At 37.9% G+C, this 26767-nt stretch overlaps 2 protein-coding genes across 2 annotated transcripts; both read left to right on the top strand.

Moving 5' to 3' along the window:
* The first annotated feature begins 68 nt into the window (after positions 1 to 68).
* Positions 69 to 1791, top strand: erh (ERH mRNA splicing and mitosis factor). The gene is made up of 4 exons (XM_079889016.1): positions 69 to 193; positions 801 to 888; positions 983 to 1103; positions 1199 to 1791. The coding sequence occupies exons 1-4, from the start codon at positions 191 to 193 to the stop codon at positions 1299 to 1301; spliced, it is 315 nt and encodes a 104-aa protein (XP_079745142.1). The 5' UTR covers positions 69 to 190; the 3' UTR covers positions 1302 to 1791.
* A 3615-nt stretch (positions 1792 to 5406) lies between these two features.
* Positions 5407 to 22096, top strand: smek1 (SMEK homolog 1, suppressor of mek1 (Dictyostelium)). Its single transcript, XM_079888261.1, has 15 exons — positions 5407 to 6445; positions 6537 to 6592; positions 7831 to 7929; positions 8235 to 8852; positions 14433 to 14510; positions 14593 to 14709; positions 14939 to 15055; positions 16216 to 16347; positions 16454 to 16556; positions 16704 to 16862; positions 18289 to 18458; positions 18564 to 18706; positions 19323 to 19513; positions 19630 to 19841; positions 19932 to 22096. Exons 1-15 carry the CDS (start codon positions 6304 to 6306, stop codon positions 20049 to 20051), a joined length of 2457 nt encoding a protein of 818 aa, XP_079744387.1. The 5' UTR covers positions 5407 to 6303; the 3' UTR covers positions 20052 to 22096.
* The last annotated feature ends 4671 nt before the right edge of the window (positions 22097 to 26767 follow it).

Raw genomic sequence — 26767 nt, forward strand, 5'->3', positions numbered from 1 at the left:
TGGAGTTAAAATAAATTCTCTTTTGTGTAATCGTGATACACGCTTTTATTTTGAAAAGCCAAATCTTCACCGCCACAACCGGAAGTGAACGTTCGTTGCACATTTATGCTCTTTCTGTTGCTGCTCTCAGTGAATAACCATCAGTGGTTAGCACATCATTCATCGCGACGTTTAGATACCAGGAGCAGATATGGTATGTATTTCAGTTCTATATTTTGTATTATGGTATAGATTGTTGTCGTTTGTCTTGTTAGAAAACCGTGTTTTATCGCGTGCCTTGACACGCTAAAGATGAACGCGGGCTGCTAGCAGCGGTGTAGCAAGGCAACGTCGAATATTCAGGAAACTGGATATTCCACTGGAATATTTCTACATTCTCTAAGCACTTTGTTTAAAGTGTGAATTTAAACAAACTAATTTTTAAGTTCACCCGTGGTAGTATCTTTCTTAGTAAGACGCATCTAGACTGTTTTGTTTTGGGGGAGGGTTGGAGTCCAACAGCTGGTGTTTTCAGAGTCTTATTCCAGAGTTTCCGTGTGAATATTTGAGCGAGTTATATTTAATGTTACTCAGTTCATATGCCAAACGAGAATATCAGATTAAGATGTCATCCTTTCAATATAAATGTGATATATTAATCTCATTGTCAGATGTAGAATAGTACTAGCAAGTTATTAGCAGTAGAGGGCTCCACATAATTAGGATAATTTTACGGTCTTTCTAATTAACTTTTTATGCATTTTTATGATTTAACATGTATAATTTATTTAAACTTGTTTATGTTTCTTCCTGATGTTCAGTCTCACACTATTCTGCTGGTGCAGCCCACCAAGAGACCAGAAGGCAGAACATATGCAGACTATGAGTCTGTCAACGAATGCATGGAGGGTAGGATGTTTAGTCATTTTAATTGGACTAGAAATTGTCATGAACTATTCTAATGCATTTAATTCATAATATTTACCCTCCTCCAAAAAAAAAGGAGTCTGTAAGATGTATGAAGAGCATCTGAAGAGGATGAATCCCAACAGTCCCTCCATCACGTATGACATAAGCCAGTTATTCGACTTTGTTGATGATCTTGCTGACCTCAGCTGTCTTGTGTAAGTAATCACACTTTTTACACAATAATGCATAACTAACACATGAGCTCTCACCAATCATGTCCATTTCTCTCACTCTCTGGTCGTTTAAACAGGTACAGGGCAGACACACAAACCTACCAGCCCTACAACAAAGACTGGATCAAAGAAAAGATCTACGTGCTGCTGAGGCGTCAAGCCCAGCAGGCGGGAAAATAAGGAGTGTAAAAGGCCGAATTATTTCTAAAGCTAGTCCCCAACTGTATCAGAACTACGCTACATCACAATAGAAACATAGGGGAACCAAGTGGTGAAGTGATGCCGCTTAGTTCAGATTTTGTTGAATGCATGTCTATTCAGTCAGTATGTCAAAAAATAGATTGAAAATATTTTGCATTTTAAATCGAATTTTTGTAACCGGAGTTAGGGACTTGGGATATTTATCAAGACTAGAGGGTAAAATCAGGGGGGGAGGAAACAATCCCTCTCAATTGATGTATTTTCTTGTGTTTTTTATTGTGTTTTTTTTTTTTTTTAATTCAGTAAAGTATAAAACTTACACATTTCAGATTTTTGAGATAGTTCTGAGTCATCTTGTATCCAAACTTGTCCTCAGTACTGTTAAAGGTTTTGTTGACCCTCTCTGTTTTGTGTATGGATCCAGTATAGTCACCACTGGAACATAATAAAAAATTTCTCACAAAAACTTAATGTCATTACTGTTGTTTTTTTCCATTTCTGAAGAATCATGTGACAAAAGACTGGAAAAATTCAGCTTTTATTTTAAATCGTAATAAAAGAATCACAATATTGCTGTTTTACTGCATTTTGAACAAATGAATGTCAAAGGAGAACTCTGGTCAATTTTAACATTGAGCTCATTTTTTTGTAAATTTGGAGTGCTGTCAGTACAGAGAATGACAAAAATCGGTGTTGCCTACACCATGTTATCCTCTTTTTAAAATTTGCACCCTGTTGACTTCAATGGGGCAAGTTTTAAACCTGCTTTTAGCCTCTTAACATCCTTGATGTGTCATTACAAGTGCCCAGCCATGTGAGTGATTCCTTCAGAGTGAACACGAGTGAATCTGACTGCAGTAGATGTGAAAGATATGAATAAAAATGATGTTATTTCAGCCAGCGCTCATACCTGTATTTACATCCTGTTTTCGGTCGAAGTCCAAAGTAGTCGATTGCCGAGTTCACGCGCGTGATCATAGGTAACTAAACCTATGCGTGTGAACTCGACAATCGATTACTGTGGACTTCGACCGAAAACAGGATGTAAATACAGGTATGAGCGCTGGCTGAAATAACATCATTTTTATTAATATCTTTCACATCTACTGCAGTCAGATTCACTCGTGTTCACTCTGAAGGAATCACTCACATGGCTGGGCACTTGTAATGACACATCAAGGATGTTAAGAGGCTAAAAGCTGGTTTAAAACTTGCCCCATTGAAGTCAACAGGGTGCAAATTTTAAAAAGAGGATAACACGGTGTAGGCAACACCGATTTTTGTCATTGTTCTCTGTACTGACAGCACTCCAAATGTACAAAAAAATGAGCTCAATGTTAAAATTGACCGGAGTTCTCCTTTAAGGGTAAAGCGACTGCTCATCTTTATATAGCTATCTTCTGGAACAAAAGCATGACCGTCCATCCTGTTTTTATTTTTACTCACTGTTATACTGGGATAATTGTTCAAATAAGAAATTGCTTAACAAGTTCCTCTGTGAAATACGCAAGTTCTGCTACAATTCCCGCACATCTGCCCCGCTTTACATGTACAAAAGCTTTTATGAGTTCTTTGCGGTCTATAAGCAACCTTTTCTATTGATCTATTTTGCCTTAATTTAATGTTTCAAGAATCTAAACAACCTTTGTAAAGAAGCGTTACAGTTAGTTGCCAATACCTATTGGAGTGACATTTGTGATCATGCTTGGTGCTGTATTGAAAACCCCACATGGTTTCATTCTGTTCTGTTGGTTACATGATCCACTGTGTATTTGCATTGTTCTTGGAAAGTTAGCAAAGTAACTTTTGAGGAAGCACATACATTTTGTTTATGGCAGTTACTGGTTAACCAAGGAAACAGCTGAGTACAAGACTTCAAAGTAGTATAGGAACACAGTAATGCTAGATACAAGTATAAGATAAAGCTGCAACAGTTTCTATTTTGCTACAGATTTGCAATCTGGACAGTCCGGCTTGATCTTTGTGATGATAGTAATGATGTGCTCTGGTTTCAGGCCAACTCTTGCATTGGGAAAATGTAGATTAACTGTAGTGTTATCATATATTACTATAGCTGGCAATTCTGGCCCTTATGTGCTTTTATATTTACATTAATTTGATAAAAAAAAAAAAAAAAAAGTTTCTTAAGCAGTATTCAATAAAATAAAATAAATTGTCATATACTTAGGGGTCAGAAAAAATAAACGTTTTCCTTACCTTGGCCCATAGTCCTGTTTGTAGCCTACTATACTATTGATATAAAGGTCTCATCAAGTTTATGCTTTCAAACATTTTTGAGTTCATTCAGATTAGAGAGACACCACAACAGTGGTTTCTGAGTGAATGTTGAATTGTTTACTTCCGAAACCATCCAACCTGATCTCATGAGAAAATGTATCTATTTTATGAGGTGGACATTTTGTATGAATTAGTATGATGTGTGATTAACATGTAAACATAACATTTTTCGAAGAAAAAAAAGGGAAGTATGAAGGTCCACACCCCTAATATTAACCATCAGTTGTTGATTGGGTGAGGCAGATATGAATGTGAAGTTGTGAATTGTGAGAAAGGGGCAGGAGAAGTCTGTCGTTTCACTGGCTGATCGAGTTATGACATTTAGATTAAAAAAATAAACAAAACTAAAAAAGTAAAAATGAAACATGCATGGATGAATTGTTAACAATAAGATAATAAAAATAAGATGCATTTATAAAACAGGGCGAATTTTAATTTAATGCTGACTGTAACCGGGTCAATGACGTGACGGGTCATGTTTTTTGTCCAAAGGCCTTAATAATAATAATAAAAAAAACAAATATATAACATCCAAAGTATGTAAGGTAGTACAGCTTGATCTCTTTTACTGAATCCAAAAGGTTTTAATTATATTTTACTACATATAAAGGTATTTTAAAGATTTTGAAGTGTCAAAAGGTCATTTGGTAAAACCGTAAATATTTAAATGGAATAATATTGTTTTTAATAACTAAAGGAACTACAATAATACAAATATAAAGCAGATAAGGCTCTTTTTTTGTACATTTCCCCTTTTCTCCTTTCCCTGTGCGATGTTTTACTTGAATATGTTGGAGTGTTTAGAGTAGTCCAATAAATGATTACATTTATGAGATCAGTGATAATGTTTTTTAATATTTCTTCTGTGGTACACACTATATACTATCTCAACATCAATGTCAAATCAGTTTTTAACTTTCAAATCAGTGGTTAAACCGAATGACTTTTTTGGTGACATTTTTTCCATCTTGTAAAAAATGACAAAAAACAGTGTTAATTGATTGTACAAACCACAAAATCTTAAACTAAAAAAAACTAAGTAAACTAAAAAAATGGTTTCAAATATAGTTATATCTCCATTATATTTTTTTTACACTTTTAAAAACCTTATTCGTCAATGACCCAACCTTTTCTGGTCATTTTCCAAATGCTAACACCTAGTTAATCACCTAGCAACCACCCACAACACCCTAGCAACCAGTCTGACCTATTATCAACAACTTAGCAATGTCCTGGCAGCTTGAGACACCATAGCATTGTTAGTGAGTTTTTTTAGCAACACTAAACATATAGTTTGTAATTCATTTTACAGTTATATAATCTACAAGCTGGTGGAGCAACCTAGTTATGGCAGTAAGAACACATTTGCTATGATAGGGAGTTGGCCATACTCCAAAGCATAGCTTGGACTTTAATGCCAGCATGGGATGGCCTGTTTTTCCAACAGAGGCTTCTCTTGTTACTTATAATGGCTGTAAATGAAACTACAATGTATTTCGGTCTCAGAGACAACTGTAAGCATCTGCATTTAATTTTACTGTATGAATGACAAAACATATGAAGTTCATTATCTTTACGCGCGCTCCAGCAGTCATTCGCTCAAGGAGCTGCGCATGTTCGCGCTTACTTTCACTCTCATTCACATTCCTCTCCATGTCCCTTCTTCCCTTTCACCAGCAGCGAGTGTTTGATGTTACGAAACACCCGTGTGTCTGCGCTGGTCATTTTGGCGTACTGTGTCTTTAAACTGTGGCGGCGGCCCTGCGCCTGCAGCACAGGAAACCCCGTAGCGACTTTCTGAGGGGACCCAAGATGGCCGAATCTTCACAGTGGGGCTAATAATTACTTTTCGTCACGTCGCTGCTATTTCACGGTGCTCGACGGTCGCGCTGGCCATTCGCCATCCCGGAAAGCGAAACGCACGAGTCTATTCGATTAGTTGCATTGGGGAATGTTTATCTCTGTGTGAAAAGAGACTGGCTGGTCCATCCGCGGCCCTTAGCCAGAATATGGCGGAATACTTGGAGAAAATATAGCTTAGCTTATTATGAACGCGCCGCTTTACACACGACTCTTCCCGCATTTTCACCTATCGCGCGCGAGTATAATTATCAAATAGCGTAATCGGTACGTCTTTGGAGTTAATTCGCGCACGCTTCGAACGTTTATGTGTCAAAAATGACTCGCGCGAGGAGATAGCCTGCTAGCTGAGGCGCTAGCTACGCTAACCCCGTTTGACTGAATTAGTCGCAGCGTTAGCCTAGCTAGCTTAAAGTAAGGGGGCACGGAGAAAAATAAACACATTCTGCATTCGTGCTCCGGCTGCATACTTTTAAAACAAACCTCTCACCGTTTCATCCCCTTTTAGAAACGGAAGTGCTTTTTGTTGTTACGTTTATAAAGATTTCAAAATATTGAGTATGTTGTGGAGAGTCTCGGCTGCACACAGCAGCTAGCTGACCATTGCTAGACTGGTCAGAATCATTTTTCTGGAAAGCACAAGTTTAACGTTACTGTTGTAGACCCCACAACAACATACTGCATCAGCTTCGAGACAGCTTGCCATTGACAGCCATACATTTCAGCTTGAAGTTGACAGCAGATTCTGTTGCATCTTGCAAGGCAAGGACGTTGAGATTTATTGAATTAAAGGCGAAAGCCTGTTTGAGAATTGCTTGCAAGGATGACTGACACTCGTAGACGAGTAAAAGTGTACACTCTGAATGAGGATCGCCAGTGGGATGATCGGGGGACGGGACATGTGTCATCCGCCTACGTGGAGAGACTGAAAGGCATGTCTCTCCTGGTGCGCGCCGAAAGTGATGGTAGGTTTCAAAACACTAACGTTACAAAAATGATGTACATGGTCACTTTTGATTGAGACTGCAATTAAGATGTGCCCGTTCTTTAAAACAGGATCACTGCTGCTGGAGTCAAAAATAAACCCTAACACCGCCTATCAGAAACAGCAGGTGCGTTTGAAATGACATGATCTTATTGACAACATAATTCATGAATATGTGCTGTAAATGTCTTGGTTAAAACTAGTCAAGTTTACATTTGTCTTATAAAGATGCGAGACAGCACAGGTGAATAAAATTAATAAATATCACATGCCATACTTCCCCAGTTGAGGATTCACAGTACAACAACCCTGTTAAGCATATGATATAAAAAGTCAGACATAGGAAATAATAGTCAGAAACAATGTCAGAACAGAAATCTAGTAAGAAAAGTTTATTGAAATATTAGACAATTAAAAAAAAAAAAAAGTGTTTTTTGTGTTGTACATCATATTTAATGCATCAGGCTTTTTATGGCCCAAATAAAAAATGGAGCTCACACCCGAGAAAGAAAATAATAATTTTATTCAGGTGTCCAAACTGACCATAATCATGCAATAATAGTTCTTAGTAAGAAGAAAATAAAATGAAATGCTTCGTTTTATGACCCAAGCTCTGTACTTTTAATTGTATGGGGGCAAAACATGTAATGCAGTGCAATACAACAAAGTAATGATTGAGAGATGTACAAACAAATGTTCCTCAAAAGCCTGTTGTATCATACATAGATGGATAATAAAGTAAACCTGAGTAGCTTTTAGAGGCCTTAGAAATCCATGTATCAACTATGATGGTTTAAATGTTATTTTGTTAATTACTCATTCACATGTACTAATTTGCATGAACTTCCAAAACTTTTCTTTGACAAGAGTTAAAGGTTTTCACAGAGGGTTTTTTTTTTATCACTCCATGAATAAAAAAAGTCAACAGACAGAATTTTTTTAATGCATAAAATATTAAATAAATCAGGCGACTGATATATAAAGCCCTCTGTAAAAACCTCCAGAATATAGACCTGTTAAGTTGTATGTAAGTGATTACTGAAGTTGGGATTTCTGACTCGGCGCATTTACTCATTTTGAGAAAACATTAAAATCTACAGACACAAATCCATAACGTGTAACAAAATAAATATTTAAAAATATACTTTGGATGTTTTCTATCTACTAGTCAGAAAGAAGACATGTTGTGGAAGCAAAATAGCTCAAAATTGACAAGTGTCGTGAAAAAAAAAGTGCTTTAGCCTGTAGTGTCTTGCCTTAAACTGTAGATCCCTGTATGTAAGTACTTGCAGAATATCACTTCCTTGTGTCAGTAACCTGTTTTTGGGGGCTTTTGTTGATAGTATTTGCATTTTTCTTTTGAAGGACACGTTAATAGTGTGGTCTGAGGCTGAAAACTATGACCTGGCCCTCAGCTTCCAGGAAAAGGCTGGCTGTGATGAGATCTGGGAGAAAATATGTCAGGTGATTATGCTTATCATAATTATGTACATTAATAATATTTTCTCTAAGTCAGGGTTCCTCAAACTCGGTCCTGGAGGGCCGCTGTCCTGCACAGTTTAGCTCCAACACTGATCAAACACACCTGAGCAAGCTAATCAATGTCTTCAAGATCACTAGAAACTCACAGCTAAGTGTGTTTGATCAGGGTTGGAGCTAAACTGTGCAAGACAGCGGCCCTTCAGGACCGAGTTTGAGGAACCCTGCTCTAAGTACTGCATTTTGGTGTAGTGCTCTATTCTGAAAGCCTTTTTTGTGTGTGTTTACAGGTCCAGGGAAAGGACCCCTCAGTAGACATCACCCAGGAGCTAATAGATGAGTCTGAAGAGGAGCGCTTTGATGACATGTCTTCTCCTGGCCTTGAACTTCCACCGTGTGAGCTCTCCCGGCTAGAGGAGGTGGCCGAGCTGGTGGCCTCATCCTTACCTTCTCCGTTACGGCGGGAAAAACTGGCCCTGGCGCTAGAGAACGAGGGCTACATCCGCAAGCTGCTGGAGCTGTTTCGCGTGTGCGAGGACTTGGAGAACCGTGAAGGCTTGCACCACCTCTATGATATCATCAAAGGCATTTTCCTCCTCAACCGCACGGCGCTCTTCGAAGTTATGTTCTCCGAAGAATGCATCATGGATGTGATCGGGTGTCTGGAGTTCGATCCGTCGCTACCCCAACCGCGGAGGCATCGAGAGTTCCTGACCACCACGGCGAGGTTTAAAGAGGTCATTCCCATTTCAGACCCGGAGCTGCGGCAGAAGATTCACCAGACGTACCGGGTGCAGTATATTCAGGACATGGTGCTGCCCACCCCCTCTGTCTTTGAAGAAAACATGCTCTCCACGCTGCACTCCTTCATCTTCTTCAACAAAGTGGAGATTGTTGGCATGCTGCAGGTGGGTTCTCCTACTCAGCCGAGTGTACGTGATCAGTAGTGTGCTTTGTGCCATTAGTGGTTGAATGATAGTTTCCCACCGTTTCATCGACGTGTGACAATACCGGTATCATCGTCGGGGCGCTAATTTTTAATTTTAGTTTTAATTATCGAAACTAAAATGCCCACGTCCGCATTAGGGCTGTCAAAATTGCTCAAAAATGACGTACGAATATTCGAACTATTCGAACATCTGATTGTGCATTTTGTCAATGTAGCATTACGTCAGTAACAGGACAAATTAATACAAAGAGACATAACTACTTTTATAGGTAGTTTATTTAAGTTTAAACATATTTGACCAGGTATTACCTACACAAAAACAAGTAAATCACCTAATGGCCAAGACCGCAGACCTCACTCACTCTCGCTCGCTCGCATTCGCAGGCACTCTCTCTCTCCCTCACGCTCATGCTGCGTTCACACCAAACGCGAATAGAGCGTCTGGCGCGAGTGATTTCAATGTTAAGTCAATGTAAAGACGCGTTTACGCGCGTCTGGGGGTCTTGCGGCGCGAATGAGGCGTCACGCTCTCCGGGCGTCAATTTCGCTTCAGACTGTTGCTTTTGACGCGCGAATGGATTCAAAATGTTCAAGAGTCCAACTAGACGCGGTAGACACGAATCCGACATTGAACGCTCTGAGCGAGCTGTGCTGTGGTAAACATAGAACTTTTCCTTGACATGAAACGGTAAATAATCAAACCAGTGGAAGCCTGCAGTGCATGAAACTGCTGTATCTAACCTACCTTATTCATGCAATATCTATTCAGTCAGTACAGTAGTCTACACTTTAGTAATGTTTCTGTTTAACGTTAACGCCTTTCTGTGACCTGTCCCCACTCGCAAAGCAGACAGCCGCGCCTCTGCCACCGCGGGCGTTTTTCCACATTCGAATATTAATTTTCACATTCGAAATATATATTCGAATTTAGAATATTCGTTGACAATTCATTCCTATAGAGCTGGTAAGTCCCGCCCATCCGTAAAACCCCACTGGACCTCTAGATTGAAAAATCGTCAATGCAAGTGAATGTGAGAAAATAATTATTTTCTGGTCCCGTTTGAATTGTGCCATGAATGTGAACATATGTTGTCTGTGAATTTTTTCTATAATTTTTTATGTTACGAGTTTGACAGTATATTGTATGATTCTTTGGCTAGCAGTTGTGGAAAAGACATAACGAGAAAGACTACATGTCGCCTATGTGACGTCACCCCATAACACATTTCCCTCCACTTGTCAAATCACGGTGCTAATGCTGCGATAATCTATGGAGACAGATCGAGATGCCTGTGTGTTTTGTACCCAAATGTCACCATTCAAACCAAATGGGCTGTTCTTTCTTCAGATTCCCGTCTGAAAGCAGCGAAGAGTTGTAGTCCACAAAGTGCTCTCACACAAAGTCTAACCGTATCAAACTTCTACCCGCTAAATTGTAGCATTCTTCACACGAAAAATTATATTAAAAATTCACAGACAACATATGTTCACATTCATGGCAAAATTCAAACGGGACCAGAAAATAATTATTTTCTCACATTCACTTGCATTGACGATTTTTCAACCTAGAGGTCCAGTGGGGTTAGCGGAAGGGGCGGGACTTACCAGCTCTATAGACCTTATGTAGCCACGCCCCTTTTCAGCGCTGCGCTCGTTGTCCGGTCAGTATTTTCACAGCGATTCTGCGTGTTTATTAATGAACGGCTCGTTTTAAAATCTTCCCGGTCGACTGACATTTAAGTCATCTGCTTTAAACATTACAGTCCTCATGATAACTTTCGTTAACTTTACGTTAAGTAAATCCACTTCAAAAGCTAATTACTCCTGGACAGCAGCGCCATAGAAATATACAGAGCGACCGCAAAACGAAAGTTAAAAGACAATATTCTAAAGATGGCGGCGCCCTCGTTTCTCTGGTGCGTAAGGTCTATAGGAATGAACTGAAAACTCTCGCTCTGTTCTGCTTGCTCCGGCCGTGGACATTATGAATGCCCGTGCGGACGTGTGCATTTTAGTTTCGCTCTCTTATTTGCGCCAATTCGATTGCGGATTGCTTGAATGTTGAGTTCACTAGCCTATTATTCTTAATGAAAAACACAACAACTAAACAGTACAATGACAAATTCGCTTAAATAGGTGCTTTGACACCATCCGCCATCACCTTGTTAGTCAGATCCTCACTCTCATGAAAAATGAAATCTGACTCCTGCTGCTGATCTGTGCTGCGACTCACAATTTATTAAGCAGACAAGTTCAGTTTTTAATTGTAGTGTCTGTTCTCTTACTGAACTAAATTATTGTATAAAAAGAAAATATGTATTTTTTTGCCCACTTGCTTCTGAACACTGTCAACACCGACCATCATAGCAAGCCTATGGTTGAGTTAACTCTACTGAGCAAAACAAACTATAGATTAACTCTCCATTTAGGCCTCTAGCATCATATCTCACACGTACATTGTCAGGCTTGCTATGTGTCGTCGTGCATTCTCACCACGATTTTCACGAACTTCCGTCTCAAATTCATTGCATCCTCAGCAAAACGCCTTGCTTGCAGAGGCTTCAGTGAATAAGTTTACATGTTTGTGTTGCTGCTGCTACATCTCAATTGAGCCATGGTGGGTTGCACTGTGGTTCTTTGCTGTAAAGGTCATCAGATGTTCTCCACACCAAAAGGTCTACAGATTAAGGATAACAGCACTAACTGTTTTTTCAGATGCATGTATTCATATTTAGTAGAAAACCGGCAGTATTTAGTAGATTTCAAGAGTAAAGTGGGAGTGATTTGTTATTTAAAATGTTTTCATCATTCAGTTGTAGCTAAAGTGAGTTAAAGATATATATTTTATGAAAATAGTTTGATATACATGCTTCTCACCTAAGCCTTACAGTGGAGTTGTTTGATGTTGGTTGGAGTTAGGGGAGGGGGCTTGTTTCCATGGGAACAGCACCATCATGTTCTTTAGAGCCATATCATGTGATGTCACAAACGCTTGGCAGGCGTGTTGGATGATCATTTTCTCCAACCCCCAGTCAGCTGCTTCAGTACAGTATGGTGGTTTCATACATCTTTGCAGATAAGGGTGCATATTATATGGCACACTATTGTCTTAATATTACCATATCCCATTACTACCTGAGTGTAATCTAGTAGATGTTAAATAAACTGGTCATAGATACTAAAAGCTATTTCTTATGATTGTCTGAGCAATTAGATGTACTTTCCCATGACAGTTTTTTCGTTCACTTGATTTGTTCCTCTTTTTTTGAGGTGTAATCTTTTATGTCCATGACAAGGTGATACAGTAAAATACAGTATCAGTCACGTCTAACCTTGGTGTCGACGTGCATTGATCTAATATACGTCATGAGTCACCCTCATTCAGCTAGAGGTCAAGTAATGTTGCAAAACGGATTTGTGATTTACAACTTTATATTGAGCTCAAATGACATTAGGATTATGTATATAAACAATTAACATTTATCAAAAAACAGGTTTAATGCGGCAAATCTGGCTAAACAAAATGATTAATGGTTGTATTTCACACAATACGGAAGGAAAGGGGTTGAAAATCAAAAAAATTTAATGTTGTGAATACAGGCTATTTCAGTAAAAATTGCATCCAAATATTTACTCATTCTAGGAGTGGGAATCTTGAAGCGCCTCACCATAGGATTCTGGGAGTCACGATCCGATTTCAAAATGATTATTGATCTACCTTTTTTATTAACTAATTAGTGTACTTTAAATCTTACATTTATTTGTACTTTAAGGAAAAAAAAAAGGGGCTCAACACTAAGGATTTTTTCTATTTTTTCTAAAATCTAATTGCGATTTTTCTGGTTTAAAAATTGTGATCGCAATTTAAAATGTAAATGCAATGCCCAAAATTTAGTTTTTATACAGAAATATTTATAATAATAATATTTATAATAATAAGTATTATTATTGCTAAACAAAATTATTAAAATGATAAATATTACTTTTATAATAACAATATTACACTGCAAGAGGGCTATTACTATAAATCATTAGAAAGGTCTGATCTATTATAAAATATAACCATCACAGATTTTTTTTTCATAATGTAATATTTTAAAGGGTTTGTTCACCCCAAAATGAAAATTGTCACCCTTATGTTTTCCCAAACCTCTGAGTTTTTTTCTTCTGTTAATGTTTTCCTGTAGCTCAAAAAGTAGAGCGTTGGCGATTGCAACGCCAAGGTCATGGGTTCATTTCCCAGGGAAAGCAAGAACTGATAAGAATGTAAATGTGTATCTTGAAATGCAATGTGTAAGTCACTTTGGATAAAAGCATCTGCCAAATGCATAAATTTAAATGAACACAAAAGAAGATATTTTGAAGAATGTTGGTAACCAGACAGCTGACTGTAATAGTATTTTAATAGTACATTCTTTAAAATATCATATTTTGTGTTCAATAGAAGAAAGAAACTCATACAGGTTTGGAACCACTTAAGGGTGAATAAATAATGACAGAATTTTCATTTTTGGCTGAACTAACCCTGTATTTTTTTGTCAGGAAATCGTATGCGTCCACTGAGAGAACTGCGTCCACTCTATCGCTACTCTGAAGAAAAACTTGTGGATTCACATGTTTACTTAAAATTTCTTTAGAGAGAACTTAGAAAATTATTTTTCCTTTTTTTGCACAAAATAGGGTGTGGACAGCATGCGTGTCTCTGGTTCCTTCCACTGTAGGAAAATGAAGCCAAAATATCCCAGAAATGATCTTTGCCAACTATCGCTGTTGCAGAATAAAATGCAGATAGAGACGTTTTGACTGATGAAACAAAGACAATAAACATATTTATAATGCAAGCAATTCTAATCACATATCCTTGAACACAATAAAATATAATTTCTACCTTATTCTGTGATATGAAGCCACGTCAGATCACAAAAGGAAGTTATTTCAATCTCTCAACTGTGATTATATAGTAAAAACAACATTAAATGTTCTCTTTTGTTGGGCAACAGATGTGTAAATGCTAAGTCTTTTGAAAGATGTTGCTTTTTCTAATGCACATTAAAAGTGACACGACCTCATAGCGCTTGCAGTGATGGAGTAGCATTTACTGCGTACGGATCAATCCACTTTGATCACGCTTCACCATGAAATTTAATTTAGGTCTTAACCCGCGTATCTAACAGTAGTTCCGCATTACATTAATTTGCACGTGAGTTTTATTTATTTTTATACCATGTATTCTCTGTGTAAATTTATGCACCGAACCGTGACGCCCGTACCGCTTCGGTTCAATACGAATACATGTACCGTTCCACCCCTAATAGACAGCGGGAGATCTAATAAGCTGCATTCACACTAATGCACAGATCTGTTTGGAAACATCATGTGTTTTGTTCTGTCAGTCTAATCCCTTAAGGCATAATTGACTGTTTACATTAATTTCATGTCATAAAAGCATAACGACTTAACCTTTCAAATATATATATATAAAGGTTATTGTAATAACCAGAGCTCTGTTTCTTATGTGTGTGTTTTTTTTTCTTTTCAGGATGATGAGAAATTTTTGACTGAGCTCTTTGCACAGCTAACTGATGAAGCCACGGATGACGACAAGCGACATGAACTGGTATGATAGCAGCATTACTAATGGATGCCTCCTCCTCAACATAATGGATACGTACAAAACTCATAATGTGTGTCACATCCAGGTAAATTTCCTGAAGGAGTTTTGTGCATTTTCGCAAACGTTACAACCACAGAACAGAGATGCATTCTTCAAAACCCTTTCCAACATGGGAATCCTGCCAGCGCTGGAAGTTATTCTTGTAAGATGTCCTTGCTATTTTAAAGAACAGATTTATTGTCAGGTGTCAGTTTGGTGTGTTTTTTTAATGTTAACATCTTTACTAACGAGTAATGACCTTTTGTATTGTATGTTATCGAGACCTTATGCAACTAAAACGGTCTCTGACTTGCTTGACCTTTTCTATCAATGAAAACCATAAACTTCTGCTTCCCTTGCTGTATTTACCAACGTGTGTGTGCTTTTTAAAGGGCATGGATGATGTGCAGGTGCGTGGAGCAGCCACTGATATCTTCTCCTACCTGGTGGAGTACAACCCCTCCATGGTGCGAGAGTTTGTTATGCAGGAGTCTCAACAGAACGATGATGTAAGTCAGACACTGACCCATGTGATCATTATCTACAGTACAGGTCAAAAGTTTTTGATTACTATTTTTAATGTTTTTGAAAGAACTTCTGCTCATCAAGCCTGCATTTATTTGATCAAAAATACAGAAAAAAAAATGTAATATTGTGAAATATTATTACAATTTAAAATAATTGGTTTTCAATTTATTATATTATATTATATTATATTATATTATATTATATTATATTATATTATATTATATTATATTATATTTTATTTATTTATTTATTTATTTATTTATTTATATTTTATTATATTATTATATTTATTTATATATATTTATTTATATTATATTTATTTATTTATATTATTTATTAATGATCATTTATACTTTAAATGATCATTTATTTCTGTGATGCAAAGCTGAATTTTCAGGATCATTACTCCAGTCTATCACATGATCCTTTAGAAATCATTCTAATATGATGATTCATTATCAAAGTTGGAAACAGTTCTGCTGCTTAATATTTTTTCATAACCTGTGATACTTTTTTAGGATACTTTGATGAATAAAAAGTAAAAAAAAAAAAGATTAAAAAAAGAAGCAAATTAAAAAAAAATAGAAATCTTTTGTAACAACAATATACACGACTGGTCAGTAATTTGGGGTCAGTAATTTTTTTTCTTTTTTGAAATAAATCAATACTTTTATTCAGCAAGGATGTGTTAAATTGATAAAAAGTGATAGTAAAGAAGATTTATATTATTAGAAAATGTTTTTATTTTGAATAAATGCAGTTCTTTTTAACCTTTTATTCATCAAATATATTAGGCAGCAGAACTGTGTCCAACACTCATAATAAATCAGAATATTAGAATGATTTCTAAAGGATCATGTGATAGACTGGATGTCACTGAAGACTGGAGTAATGATGCTGAAAATTCAGCTTTGCATCACAGGAATAAATTATTTTTTAAAGTATATTCAAATAGAAAACTATTATTTTAAGTTGTAATAATATTTCACAATATTACTGTTTTTTTCTGTATTTTTGATCAAATAAACGCAGCCTTGATAAGCATTAGAGGCTTCTTTCAAAAATATAAAAAAATCATAATGTTTCTAAACTTTTGACCTGTACTGTACATGTCATCTTCACTAATTGTCTCTTTTTACAGGACATTCTGTTGATAAATCTGATCATTGAGCATATGATCTGTGACACGGATCCAGAGTTGGGTGGAGCCGTACAGTTAATGGGGTTGCTCAGGACGCTAGTGGACCCAGAGAACATGCTGGCTACTGCTAATGTGAGACCTGTTTTAATATAAATATAGTACAATGTATCAAATATACACTTTCATTGTCAGGAAAAACATACTCCTTTAATTTCATTAACTGTCTGGGTCCCTGCAGAAAACAGAGAAGACCGAATTCTTGAGTTTCTTCTATAAGCATTGCATGCATGTGCTCTCAGCTCCTCTTCTTGCCAACACCACAGAAGAAAAACCCAGCAAAGGTAATAATTAGGGTTTTATGTGCATATGGATTCATGCAGACTGGATGCGTTTGCAGCCTTTTTTAATCATTGCTCAATTGAAATTTGCATACCTATTTAAAGATGTAACATCTGCAGATTTCTCACTCCGTGTGTTTGTCTTGTCAGATGATTTCCAGACGTGTCAGCTGCTGGCTCTGATCGTAGAGCTGCTCACTTTCTGTGTGGAGCATCACACGTATCACATAAAGAACTACATCATCAACAAAGACATCCTCCGCAGAGTACTGGTGCTCACTGCTTCTCAACACGCTTTCTTAGCCTTATGTGAGTATTTGCACTCACACACATACATATAACAATCATAATGTCACAAGAGTGGGGTCGGTTGTTTTTGAAGTGCTATCAGAATGACAGTAAGGATTTTTGCTTGCTTGGTAGTCCAGTAGCTCAAATTTCGAATTGTCATGCCACCATTCTTGCCTTAAAGCAACACTAAGTAGGATTTTTTTACCTTCAAATAATGTTTCCAAAATCGTTTCAGTGGTTCAAGTCGTGACAGGGTGAAAGGCACTTATGCCACCGCTTTGCGGTCCTTTATCTGGTATATCCACGCTATGTAAGATTGCCAGATCGGGTCGCGGTTCTGTAGTTCTAATGAGACATAAGAAAACTACAAATTTGACTTGCTTTACGGCCATTGTTGATTCCAAAGCCGGTGCTGGATAAACAGCGAGCGTGCGCGTGTGACAGTAGGATGCGGTAGGCTAAATTATTTACGACAGCGGTAATGGACAATTCCACTTCCAACCTGTAGGGCGACCACAGAGGAAAAGTTCCTTGGTGTTGCTTTAATACCAACAATATATATTTTTTTATGTATTTTAAATGTTTAATTTGACATTTTTAGGCTTGCATTGAAGTGTACATTTAGTATTTACTTGAAAATTATTTATATATTTTCCTTATAAGTAATGTTTTTTTTTCCATCAAATTTTTTTTAAAACAAATTTATAAAGATTGATTTGTTTGCAATTTTCATACTATTCTTATTAGTCTTAGTCTCTGTGACATTCAAAGCATTTGTGCTCAGATCAAATCCTCTGCTTATCAACAGTGTTTTTTTAGTGTTATTTATATTATTACAGTTTTTATTTTTTTATATAGTTTTTTTAATGATTTTATCAGCTTTTTGTTATTTTTAATTTGATTTAAATATTAAAATTTTATTTCAGTTTTAGTTTTCAGTTAGTAATTTTAGCACTTTAATTTAGTGCAATTAATTGCCATGGCAACATTTTTAATTTTCGTTTTTTCGTCCCAATATTTCAGTTAAGAACAATGTTTTTTAATAGTTTTAGTTAATGATCACTGGTTTGATGAATATAGTGGGGTTTGATACTGAAAGTATTATTATTTTTTTAATTTTTTTTTTTTAAAGACTGAACTAGACTCAAAATGATAAGTAGTACTAGACAGATGACATGGGGCATAATCAGTCATGCCACTAACCATGGGAAGATTCAAACCACATAATAACACTAATGATGCTGATCCATTTTAACTATGAAAGGCTCCTGTTGATAATGACTACCCTTACATTATTACAACACATACTGGGCCAGCTGCATTAACAAGCACTCATTTATTTATACCAATACCAAACGCTCAATGCTAACCCACTGACAGGCATCAGGTATAACTAAGGCTGTTAAATCTCTCTATACCTTTCTCAATCATTCCTCTTATTCAGGTGCTTTGCGTTTCATGAGGAAAATCATTGGCCTGAAGGATGAGTTTTATAACAGATACATTATGAGGAACTTCCTGTTTGAGCCAGTGGTCAAAGCTTTCCTCAACAATGGATCGAGATACAACCTCATCAACTCAGCCATTATAGAGATGTTTGAGTATGTCAGAGTGGTGAGTACATTTATCCAAACATAACACCTCTTGATGCTTCTTAACATACCGTTAGACTGATATATTTTTAATTTTGTTCATAATTGCCGTGTTCTGTGTGTGTAGGAGGATGTGAAGTCCCTGACGGCTCATATCATAGAGAACTACTGGAAAGCCCTGGAGGATGTAGACTATGTACAGACGTTTAAGGGACTGAAGCTTCGATATGAACAGCAGAGAGAAAGACAGGACAACCCTAAACTTGACAGGTCTATGGTCATTTCAAACCATTGTCATATGGATCCTCAAATTTAGTGAATCACTAATCAGGGATGTAGTTCCTAAATTTGTTTTGAGAATCGTTTATAAATCTGTTTTCAACTAAAGAGACTCTTTAAAGTCTCTCTGTGGTTTTCAGACAAAATAAAAGTGAAATTTGAAAGCAATGAAGACGGCCATAGTATTAGAATGTTGTTTTGTAAAATAAATTTGTAACTTTACAGTACAAAAGTGTAAATACTATAGTCGTATATTTCTTTATTGCTATTTTTTATTTAATAAAATAAAATATTTAGCAGTAACAACAATAATAATAATAACTATTATTATTCTTTGGCCTTGTTGAATGGGTTCCATAAAACAAACAGTATGAATGTGGCCTGAGACAACTGAAATGGAGAGAGTTCATTTAGATTTTTTTTTTTTAAAAGCTATGTCAAGTGTGATTTCCCCGAGGTGGACCGTAAATCCACATTTTTAAGCCGAAATTTAAAAAATAAAAATAGTGCATGTAATAGTTACTTGGTGCATTGTGCATGTAATAGCTACTTTCAAGTGGATGTACCTTTTAACGAATGTCATTTGTGTCTGCATGCTTGTCTTCAGTATGCGGTCGATTCTGAGAAATCACCGTTTTCGCCGGGATGCGCGGACGCTGGAAGACGAGGAGGAGATGTGGTTTAACACGGACGAGGAAGACTTGGAGGACGGTGAAGCTGTTGTGCCGCCCTCAGATAAGATGAAGAGTGACGAGGACCTGATGGATCCCATCAGCAAGTTCATGGAGAGGAAGAAACGTACGTTACTGCTATGATGTTGATGACCAACTACGATTCCATATCTGACTGCATGATGCTTTAATATCACTTGGTGTTTTTTAATTGATTCATTTTTTATCCTGTTTTTCCTCAAGTGAAAGATTCAGAAGAGAAGGAGGTGTTGACAGGTAAGGCGAGCCTCTCAGGACGGCAGAGCCCCAGTTTTAAACTCTCCTTTTCCAGCTCTCCAAAGCCTAGTCTGTCCTCTCCTCCAACCGCATCCCTCCACCCCGGTTCACCTGGTTCTCCAAGCTCTCCTGGGACAGGAGCCCGGAGCTCCCCACCTACGGCAGCTGTCACCACCAAGGTGATTATGCAGGCTGAACACTGAAATGATGCCCTAAAATTGTATTTCTCACTGCTTGCTTGTTTCTGATGGCATCTTCTCCCATTCCAGGGAGGTCTAGTGGGGTTGGTGGACTATCCCGATGATGATGAAGAGGATGAGGATGAGGAAGATGCAGACAGTAAAGAAGAAAGTCCTCCGCTGTCCAAGAAGTCCAAGCTGAGCTCCTAAAGCACTCCCTCGTCAATCAGCACAGTCATGCTCGAAGGGAGCTTCATCCAGAGACTATTGCAGCGCTCAGCCTAGAACTCAAAACTGAAACTCAATGAATGAATACATAAATGAATGGATAAATGAACGAATGCAGCCCCCCGCAGGTGTCCATGGGGCGCCATGTGAGGAACGGAGAAATGGAGAGCAAGAGAGGGAGAAGATTCGGTCACAGAGCGAAAAGGTGAATGTCTCCACATGGAGTTTGTCCAAGTGCCAATCTGCAAGAGAGAGAGAGAGAGAGAGACTCGTGAAACGGACGGAGAGATCGAAGAGAATATTAAACTGTGGTCTGGACAAAGAATTATAAAATGGATTTAATAAGAGATGAATTTCGACAAACCTAAAAGTACTGGGGGGTGAAAATGACCCCACACACAGTCAGTCAGTTACTCACAGACACTGTTGCCCCACAGAGCGTCCCAGGCTTGGACCAGGACACACTGCCCCCCCTCTCAGGGAAGGACCTCACATGACCCGAACTGGGCCAGCCAATTCACAACCACCACTCACCTTTGCTGACTTCATCTCCATTTCTTTCTCTCCTTCCTCTCGCCCTTTTTTCTGTTGGCCTTTTCTCCTCTTATTTTTTTTTTTTTTTTTTGTGAGTTTCTAGGGCCAGACGGGACACTAGGGAGCAAAGAAGTCTGGGTCGTCATTGTTTATGATGTCACCGTTGTTCTCGTGGCTCAGCGGAAGTTCTTCCTCTTTCAAAGCCAGCAGTTTCCCTCCTTTTCTTATTCTGTTGTTCTCCTCTCTCATTTTTTTAAATGACATAAAAGAGACCTGCCTTTAAATGTTCAGGACGTTTTCAGCCGCACTTGAACAGGTTTTTAAAACCTCAGTGGGGGGAGATAGTTTTACCCTTTTTTTGCCCTTCAAAACTGCAGATTTTTTGGAAAATTTGTAAGCCCGTCTTGATTAAAGATTGAGTGGAACTCTAGATGTGATCGATTTTTGTCATATCTTCATTTTCTTTTCTTTTACATGAGTGTACTCTTAGTTGTTCAGTATATTTGGGACCATTAAAAAGATCTTTGCTGTAGTAGATCTCTCACGGTTGTGCTGGTTCCCTGTATCATGTCAACTGTGCTGATGTTTTGTCTTTTGAAATGGGGATTTGGTCACTGAAATGATCCTCCTGTGTCTGCTCATCTGAATACGTCAGTGGAAAGTCCTGCCTCCGCTGACGGAAGCTTTCTAAACAACCTGCACACGATTAAAGATAACAGTTTTTATTTTCTGAATATCACTTGTTTTCCCTTTGTGCTTGAAAACCCTGAGAATAGTGTGAGCGTGCACTAGAGGGCGTACTTCACCTTCATTCATGTGTTTATGCAAGAATAAGAGCAACAAGCCGGAGCCAGATAGTCACTTTTGCAAGAAGTCTGCAAAAAAATACATTTATCATTTGTTGATAATATATATAATTTTAATGTACTGTTTTCACTTTTATTATATTATAAAATGCAGTTTATTCCTGTGATGGCAAATCTGAATATCCAGCATCTTCAGTGTCACATGATCCTTCAGAAATCAGTCTAATATGCTGATTTGGTGCTTTATTATTACTGGTGCTAAATTATTAATAATTGCTTTTATGATCAATGTTGGAAACTTTACATTTTTGTGAAAACTGTGATATGTTTTCCACAGGATTTTTTGATGAATAAAAAGTAAAAAATACAAGTATTTTATGTAATCAGAATGATTTCTGAAGGATCATGTGACTGGAGTAAGAATTAAGCTTTATCATCAGAGGAAATATTTCACATTATTACTGTTAATACTGTATTTGAGAAATGCTCACCAAGGCTGCTAAGAGACTTACTTCAAAAACATTTGACCGGTGGTGAATTTGATGAAAAGTACACCGTTTTTTTTTAAATGAAAGAAAAATATGGGTCTATGGAAATCCAGATGCCATGCTGTAAAAGTTTTAAGACATGTATTCTGATTTAAATCTCATTTGCACAAAAGAAAACAATTCCCAGCTTGTACAGATCAATCCTGGTCGGTTCTCTGTTATTTGATTTAGCCCTTCTCCATTAATGATTTTTACCATATGTTGTTCCACTTCATCTCTTCTCATCATTGCCGAATGCAATATGTCTCATCTTTGGGGGAGATAATGCTCACATACACCTGCCAGTGTGCTGGCACTAACATGCCTTTTAATTAGAAATTTAACCATGACAAATCAAGCCACACAAACAGACTGAGTTCAGCTCATCCCCATCCGACGCCAGTCAAATCCAAGAGCTTCTGGCCGTTCCTCAAAGGAGACGCGCCGTGCCAACATCACCGCACGAGCTGAAGTGTCTCCCTCTTCGTGTGTGGCGGTCTGTGTATATTGAAGCTGCGTTTTATTTATTTGTTGAGGATTATTGGTCCTTTCCATTGGCATGTGGCAGTGCCAGTGTGCATTCGGATGCCAGTGGAGAGTTTCTACAGATGTGGCCTTTGATGTGAAGCCACCCAGCGACTGAGTGATTCAGATCAGGAGCTTTAGAAATAGCATTCAGCGAATCAAGAAAGGGCTGATGGTTTATCTGATTTGTTTTCAACTATCCCTGCTGGAAAACCAGCTTAGACCAGTATAGTGCTGTCCAGTAAAACCAGCATGGTCTCTCTTTTGAAATCTGGCTGACCTGGTTAAGTAATCTGCTCTTGTTGGTTAAGAACGGCTGAGTAAGTCAATTGTGTTGTTAAACAAATTCCATTCTTGAGTTTAGAGCATAGTTTAAACACTGGACAATATACCTAAAATGAAATGCTCTTTATGAAACATGTAGCCACACTACCATGCACAAGTTAGGGGGTCTGTATTTTTATATTAAAAACAGAAAAAGAAATGAATAGGCCTACTTTAAAGTTCAAAAGTAACAATAAAAACAGTGTTACAAAACATTTCTATTTCAAATAACTGCTGTTCTTTTAAACTTTGTTCATCAAAGAATCCAGATTTTATTTATTTTTTAAATTTATAATGGTTTCCACAAAAATTTTACGCCTGTTTTCAACATTGATAATAATAAGACATGTATCTTGACAGCATATTAGAATCATGTGACTGAAGATTGGATGTAATGGCTGCTGAAAATTCACAAATAAATTACATTTTAAAATATATGGAAAAAAAAACAAAAACGTGTTTTAAATTGTAATAGTATTTTGTACTATTAGTGTTTTATTTGATAAAATCATCGCAGCCTAGTTAGTAAAGAAATTGAGTTACTGTTAATCTTTGCCTCAACCTACAATGCAGCTCTTTTTTTCTTTTTTGCACTTACAAAACTTTATTGTAACTAGAGTGAAATATTTGACAAGAAATCTGTGCTTCAAAAACGATATGTGCACTTTTTTCGTATGAAAAATTGTGCACAACGATATGTGCTTTTTTTTAATGAGGCTGCTCACTGCAGAATAAATGGGTGGAGCTTACGTGTAGCTCCTCCTCGCTTGACGTCCAGCTGGAGGAGAGAAAGTAATTTGGGATTAATGGGTCTAGAATTTCCAAGCACACCCTAACCCTACTCACATCTCTGACTCTATCCCTACACTCCATTAGACGTCCAGGGCTGGACGTGACTCTGCAGTGAGTACCACTTCTTCAAGTCACGTGCGCTACCTCTAATCCACCAGTAGATGGCGGGCGAAGTCCACATCACCGCTTCCCCAAGAGAGGCTTTTGTGACAGATTGTATAATCGTTTAGGGGCAGTAAAGTCTGCCGAACAGGAAATCCTCAGCGTCTCTCGTCGAGGTTGTCAAAACAGCCGCACAATGTGCACTTTCATGTGCACAACTGGACCCTGTCGCCCCTACCAACAATCGCTTGTGTTCGCTGCACAAAGTGGCCTCTGTGTCGGCCGGGCCGCCTCCTTATGGCCCGGCGGCCGCTGTGGAGGTGATCGGGGGGCATGTTCAGCATAGCGTGTCTGTTTGTGTGATTAATCACCGTGTAAAACTGCGGCGTATCCGTTTCGGTGGGAGCGCGGAGCCACGGGCGCCTCTCCGTTTATGCGTCATTGTGTCTAACGGTGCCCGGTAGCTGAGAGCAGAGGGCAAAAGTTTGAGCATATGGTTGAGATTAAGGCGCTAAAGAAACTGGCTGATTCACATGATTGGGATTTGTTTTATTTTGAGTTTGGCTGATTACTGAATAAACGTCTTAAAAGTGATTGATCTTTGGGAATACTCACTAAAGCCTTTTGTTCAGTGTAGCATGATCATAAACATCTATTCCAAATCCAAAGTGTTGGTTGCTTCCTATAGGCCTATATGTGTTTACATCTGTTCGGTTTTAGGCTATTTGCATGCTGTCATCATGAACCTTGGTTGATTATCTCTTTTAACATACTGGAAATCATACTGCTTGGAATTAACATATCGCCATATAACATATCGCCATACCATTTCTGCAGTAGGCATGTGGTGTAGAGTAGGCTGCACATTTTCTGTTTGTGCAAAACATGCAAATGGCCTTCAAAATGTGCAGTATTTAACTTTTACAATCTGGATTCCCATCATGGGATAGCAAAGTGTCCACTGGTTGCCCACTTCAGAATCTCAGTAGCCTAGACAGTTGGGTATTGTTTGCCTACTGTTTCGCAAATACTTCATATTCTAATATAACCTACTTTTGGCACACTTACTGCTTTTTTGTTTCCAGTTTTGCTAATGACTTACCAAGTTAGCAGTTTTGAGCTTTAGGTTCCATTGTCCCAAAGTCAGTGGATATTGGTTGAATGCCTGATATAAGGTCTGAGGTTGACACAAGCTCAAGATATTATTTATTTTATTCTACAATATAAATGAAACTGCAAATACCCCATTCAGGGTTATTTAAAAAGCTTTTATGTGTCTTGCTCACAATGGATTAAATTGGACTGAATACAGAAGGCTGTAAGAAATGTCATCAAATAGGATTACTCATATATGATCTAATATTATATTAGTATATAATACTCACTGTTTACAGCCTTGTTGTGTTTATACTCAAACTCAAACTTTTCAACTTGTAGATTTTAAATTAAAAGTATTTGGAACTTCTTTTGAATAAGTTATTACTTTGCATGTGAATATGTGTAACGTCATCCGGATGTTCTACATTCGTCATGTTGTTACTGTCATGTTATTCACAAATCCTCTCCTGTGGCCTCATTAGAATAGTGTCCATTGGAAGTGCTCTTTAAGAAGTCTGGGATGTTTTTGCCTAATGTTTTATGAATACGATGAATTCGGATGTACTGCTTATTTTACATACGTTTTTTTCGCCTATACGGTATAAGTATGCGATTTCTAGCCTATATCATCCATACAGCACTCTATTACCAGTGTCACTATCTGTGTCTTAAAAAACTTATGTAAAATAAGTAGTACAACCGAATTCAGTGTCTATCACCACATATGATTTGATTTACCAAAAAATTGGATTATAAAAAGAAAGATATTACTAAAATATTGACTTCAAAGAAGATAACTGAATAAAACATGGTGAGGTCATATGAATCTACCCTAATGTTCTTCAGAATCAGGCCAATTTGAAGATATTTCTGGCACATGGAAAACTCTGCTCTGAAATTTAGTTTGCTCTGTGAATGTGAGCGCAGCTTTTTGCATTCTGTTCAATGAATGATTTCATGAGTCATGTTTTCTTCAGTGAACGTTAGCCAAGACTGAACCGGGACCCTATAGCCTCAGCCTCATGATCCGCCCACAGTCTTCACCGGCTTGCATAGAGACAAAACCAACTCTGATTAGACAAAACAATTTTGAACAAGTTTTATTAAATTCACATATTGGTCTCTGTGGGCTAAACAGTGTGGTCTATAGCAGGACAACCTACCATGTTAAATTTACCCTATATAATGTTACATAAATGGACTAGTGGGTGTTTTCATTCTCAATCAATAAACGCATTTGAGCAGGCGTGAAGAGGGAAGGGCTTTACCATGTGGAAACGCACACACACACACACACACACACACACATTTGTAGTTCTTGTTAGAGGGTGAATATAATACAGCTGTGGATCTGTGCTGTTCTTGGCAGCGCCATTGGATTGTTAATGTTAAAACATCACTATTAAACTTTTACAGACTTTACTATTAATATATTTAAATTGGGGGTCTTTACAACTTCCTCTTAGATCTGGATGGTGTACGGCGTTCAGCTGTTGGCCGTCGTGACGGTCTGTGTAACTGTGTAAAGGGTCACGACTGTTGCCGTCTCTCTCTGAGTCGCCTGGGCGAGAGATAAGAGAAGCACATGTCAGTCTCTGCTGATGATCAGCATCTTTCCTTCTCTCTCCGCTGTCAATAGCCTGGGGGTCTCGGTTAGCCTGGGCATGAGATAAGAGAAGTGTGTCAAACTGTACTGCTGTTTAGCACTGTGATACTCTGTTTCATGCTCTCTCTCTCTCTCTCTCTCCCACCGCTTTAAACGGTTTCAGGGTTGAAAGTGGGTGGATTGTCTGGTGACAAGTCCCAGACCAGCGCTCTCTCTCGTCTCATTAGCACATGTGGCGTGCCATCACATGGTACAATGCTTCTACATCAGAGGCCACTGTCAAACCGACATGTTAAAGTCCCTCAACTGAGGTGTCAGAGCCCACGTGTTTGATTTATACTCACAGATGTGCACAAATTGCCACATGCTCCTGGGCATGGATGA

The sequence above is a fragment of the Squalius cephalus genome, assembly GCF_949319135.1.
Source record: "Squalius cephalus genome assembly, chromosome: 12".
NCBI classification, from domain to species: domain Eukaryota; kingdom Metazoa; phylum Chordata; class Actinopteri; order Cypriniformes; family Leuciscidae; genus Squalius; species Squalius cephalus.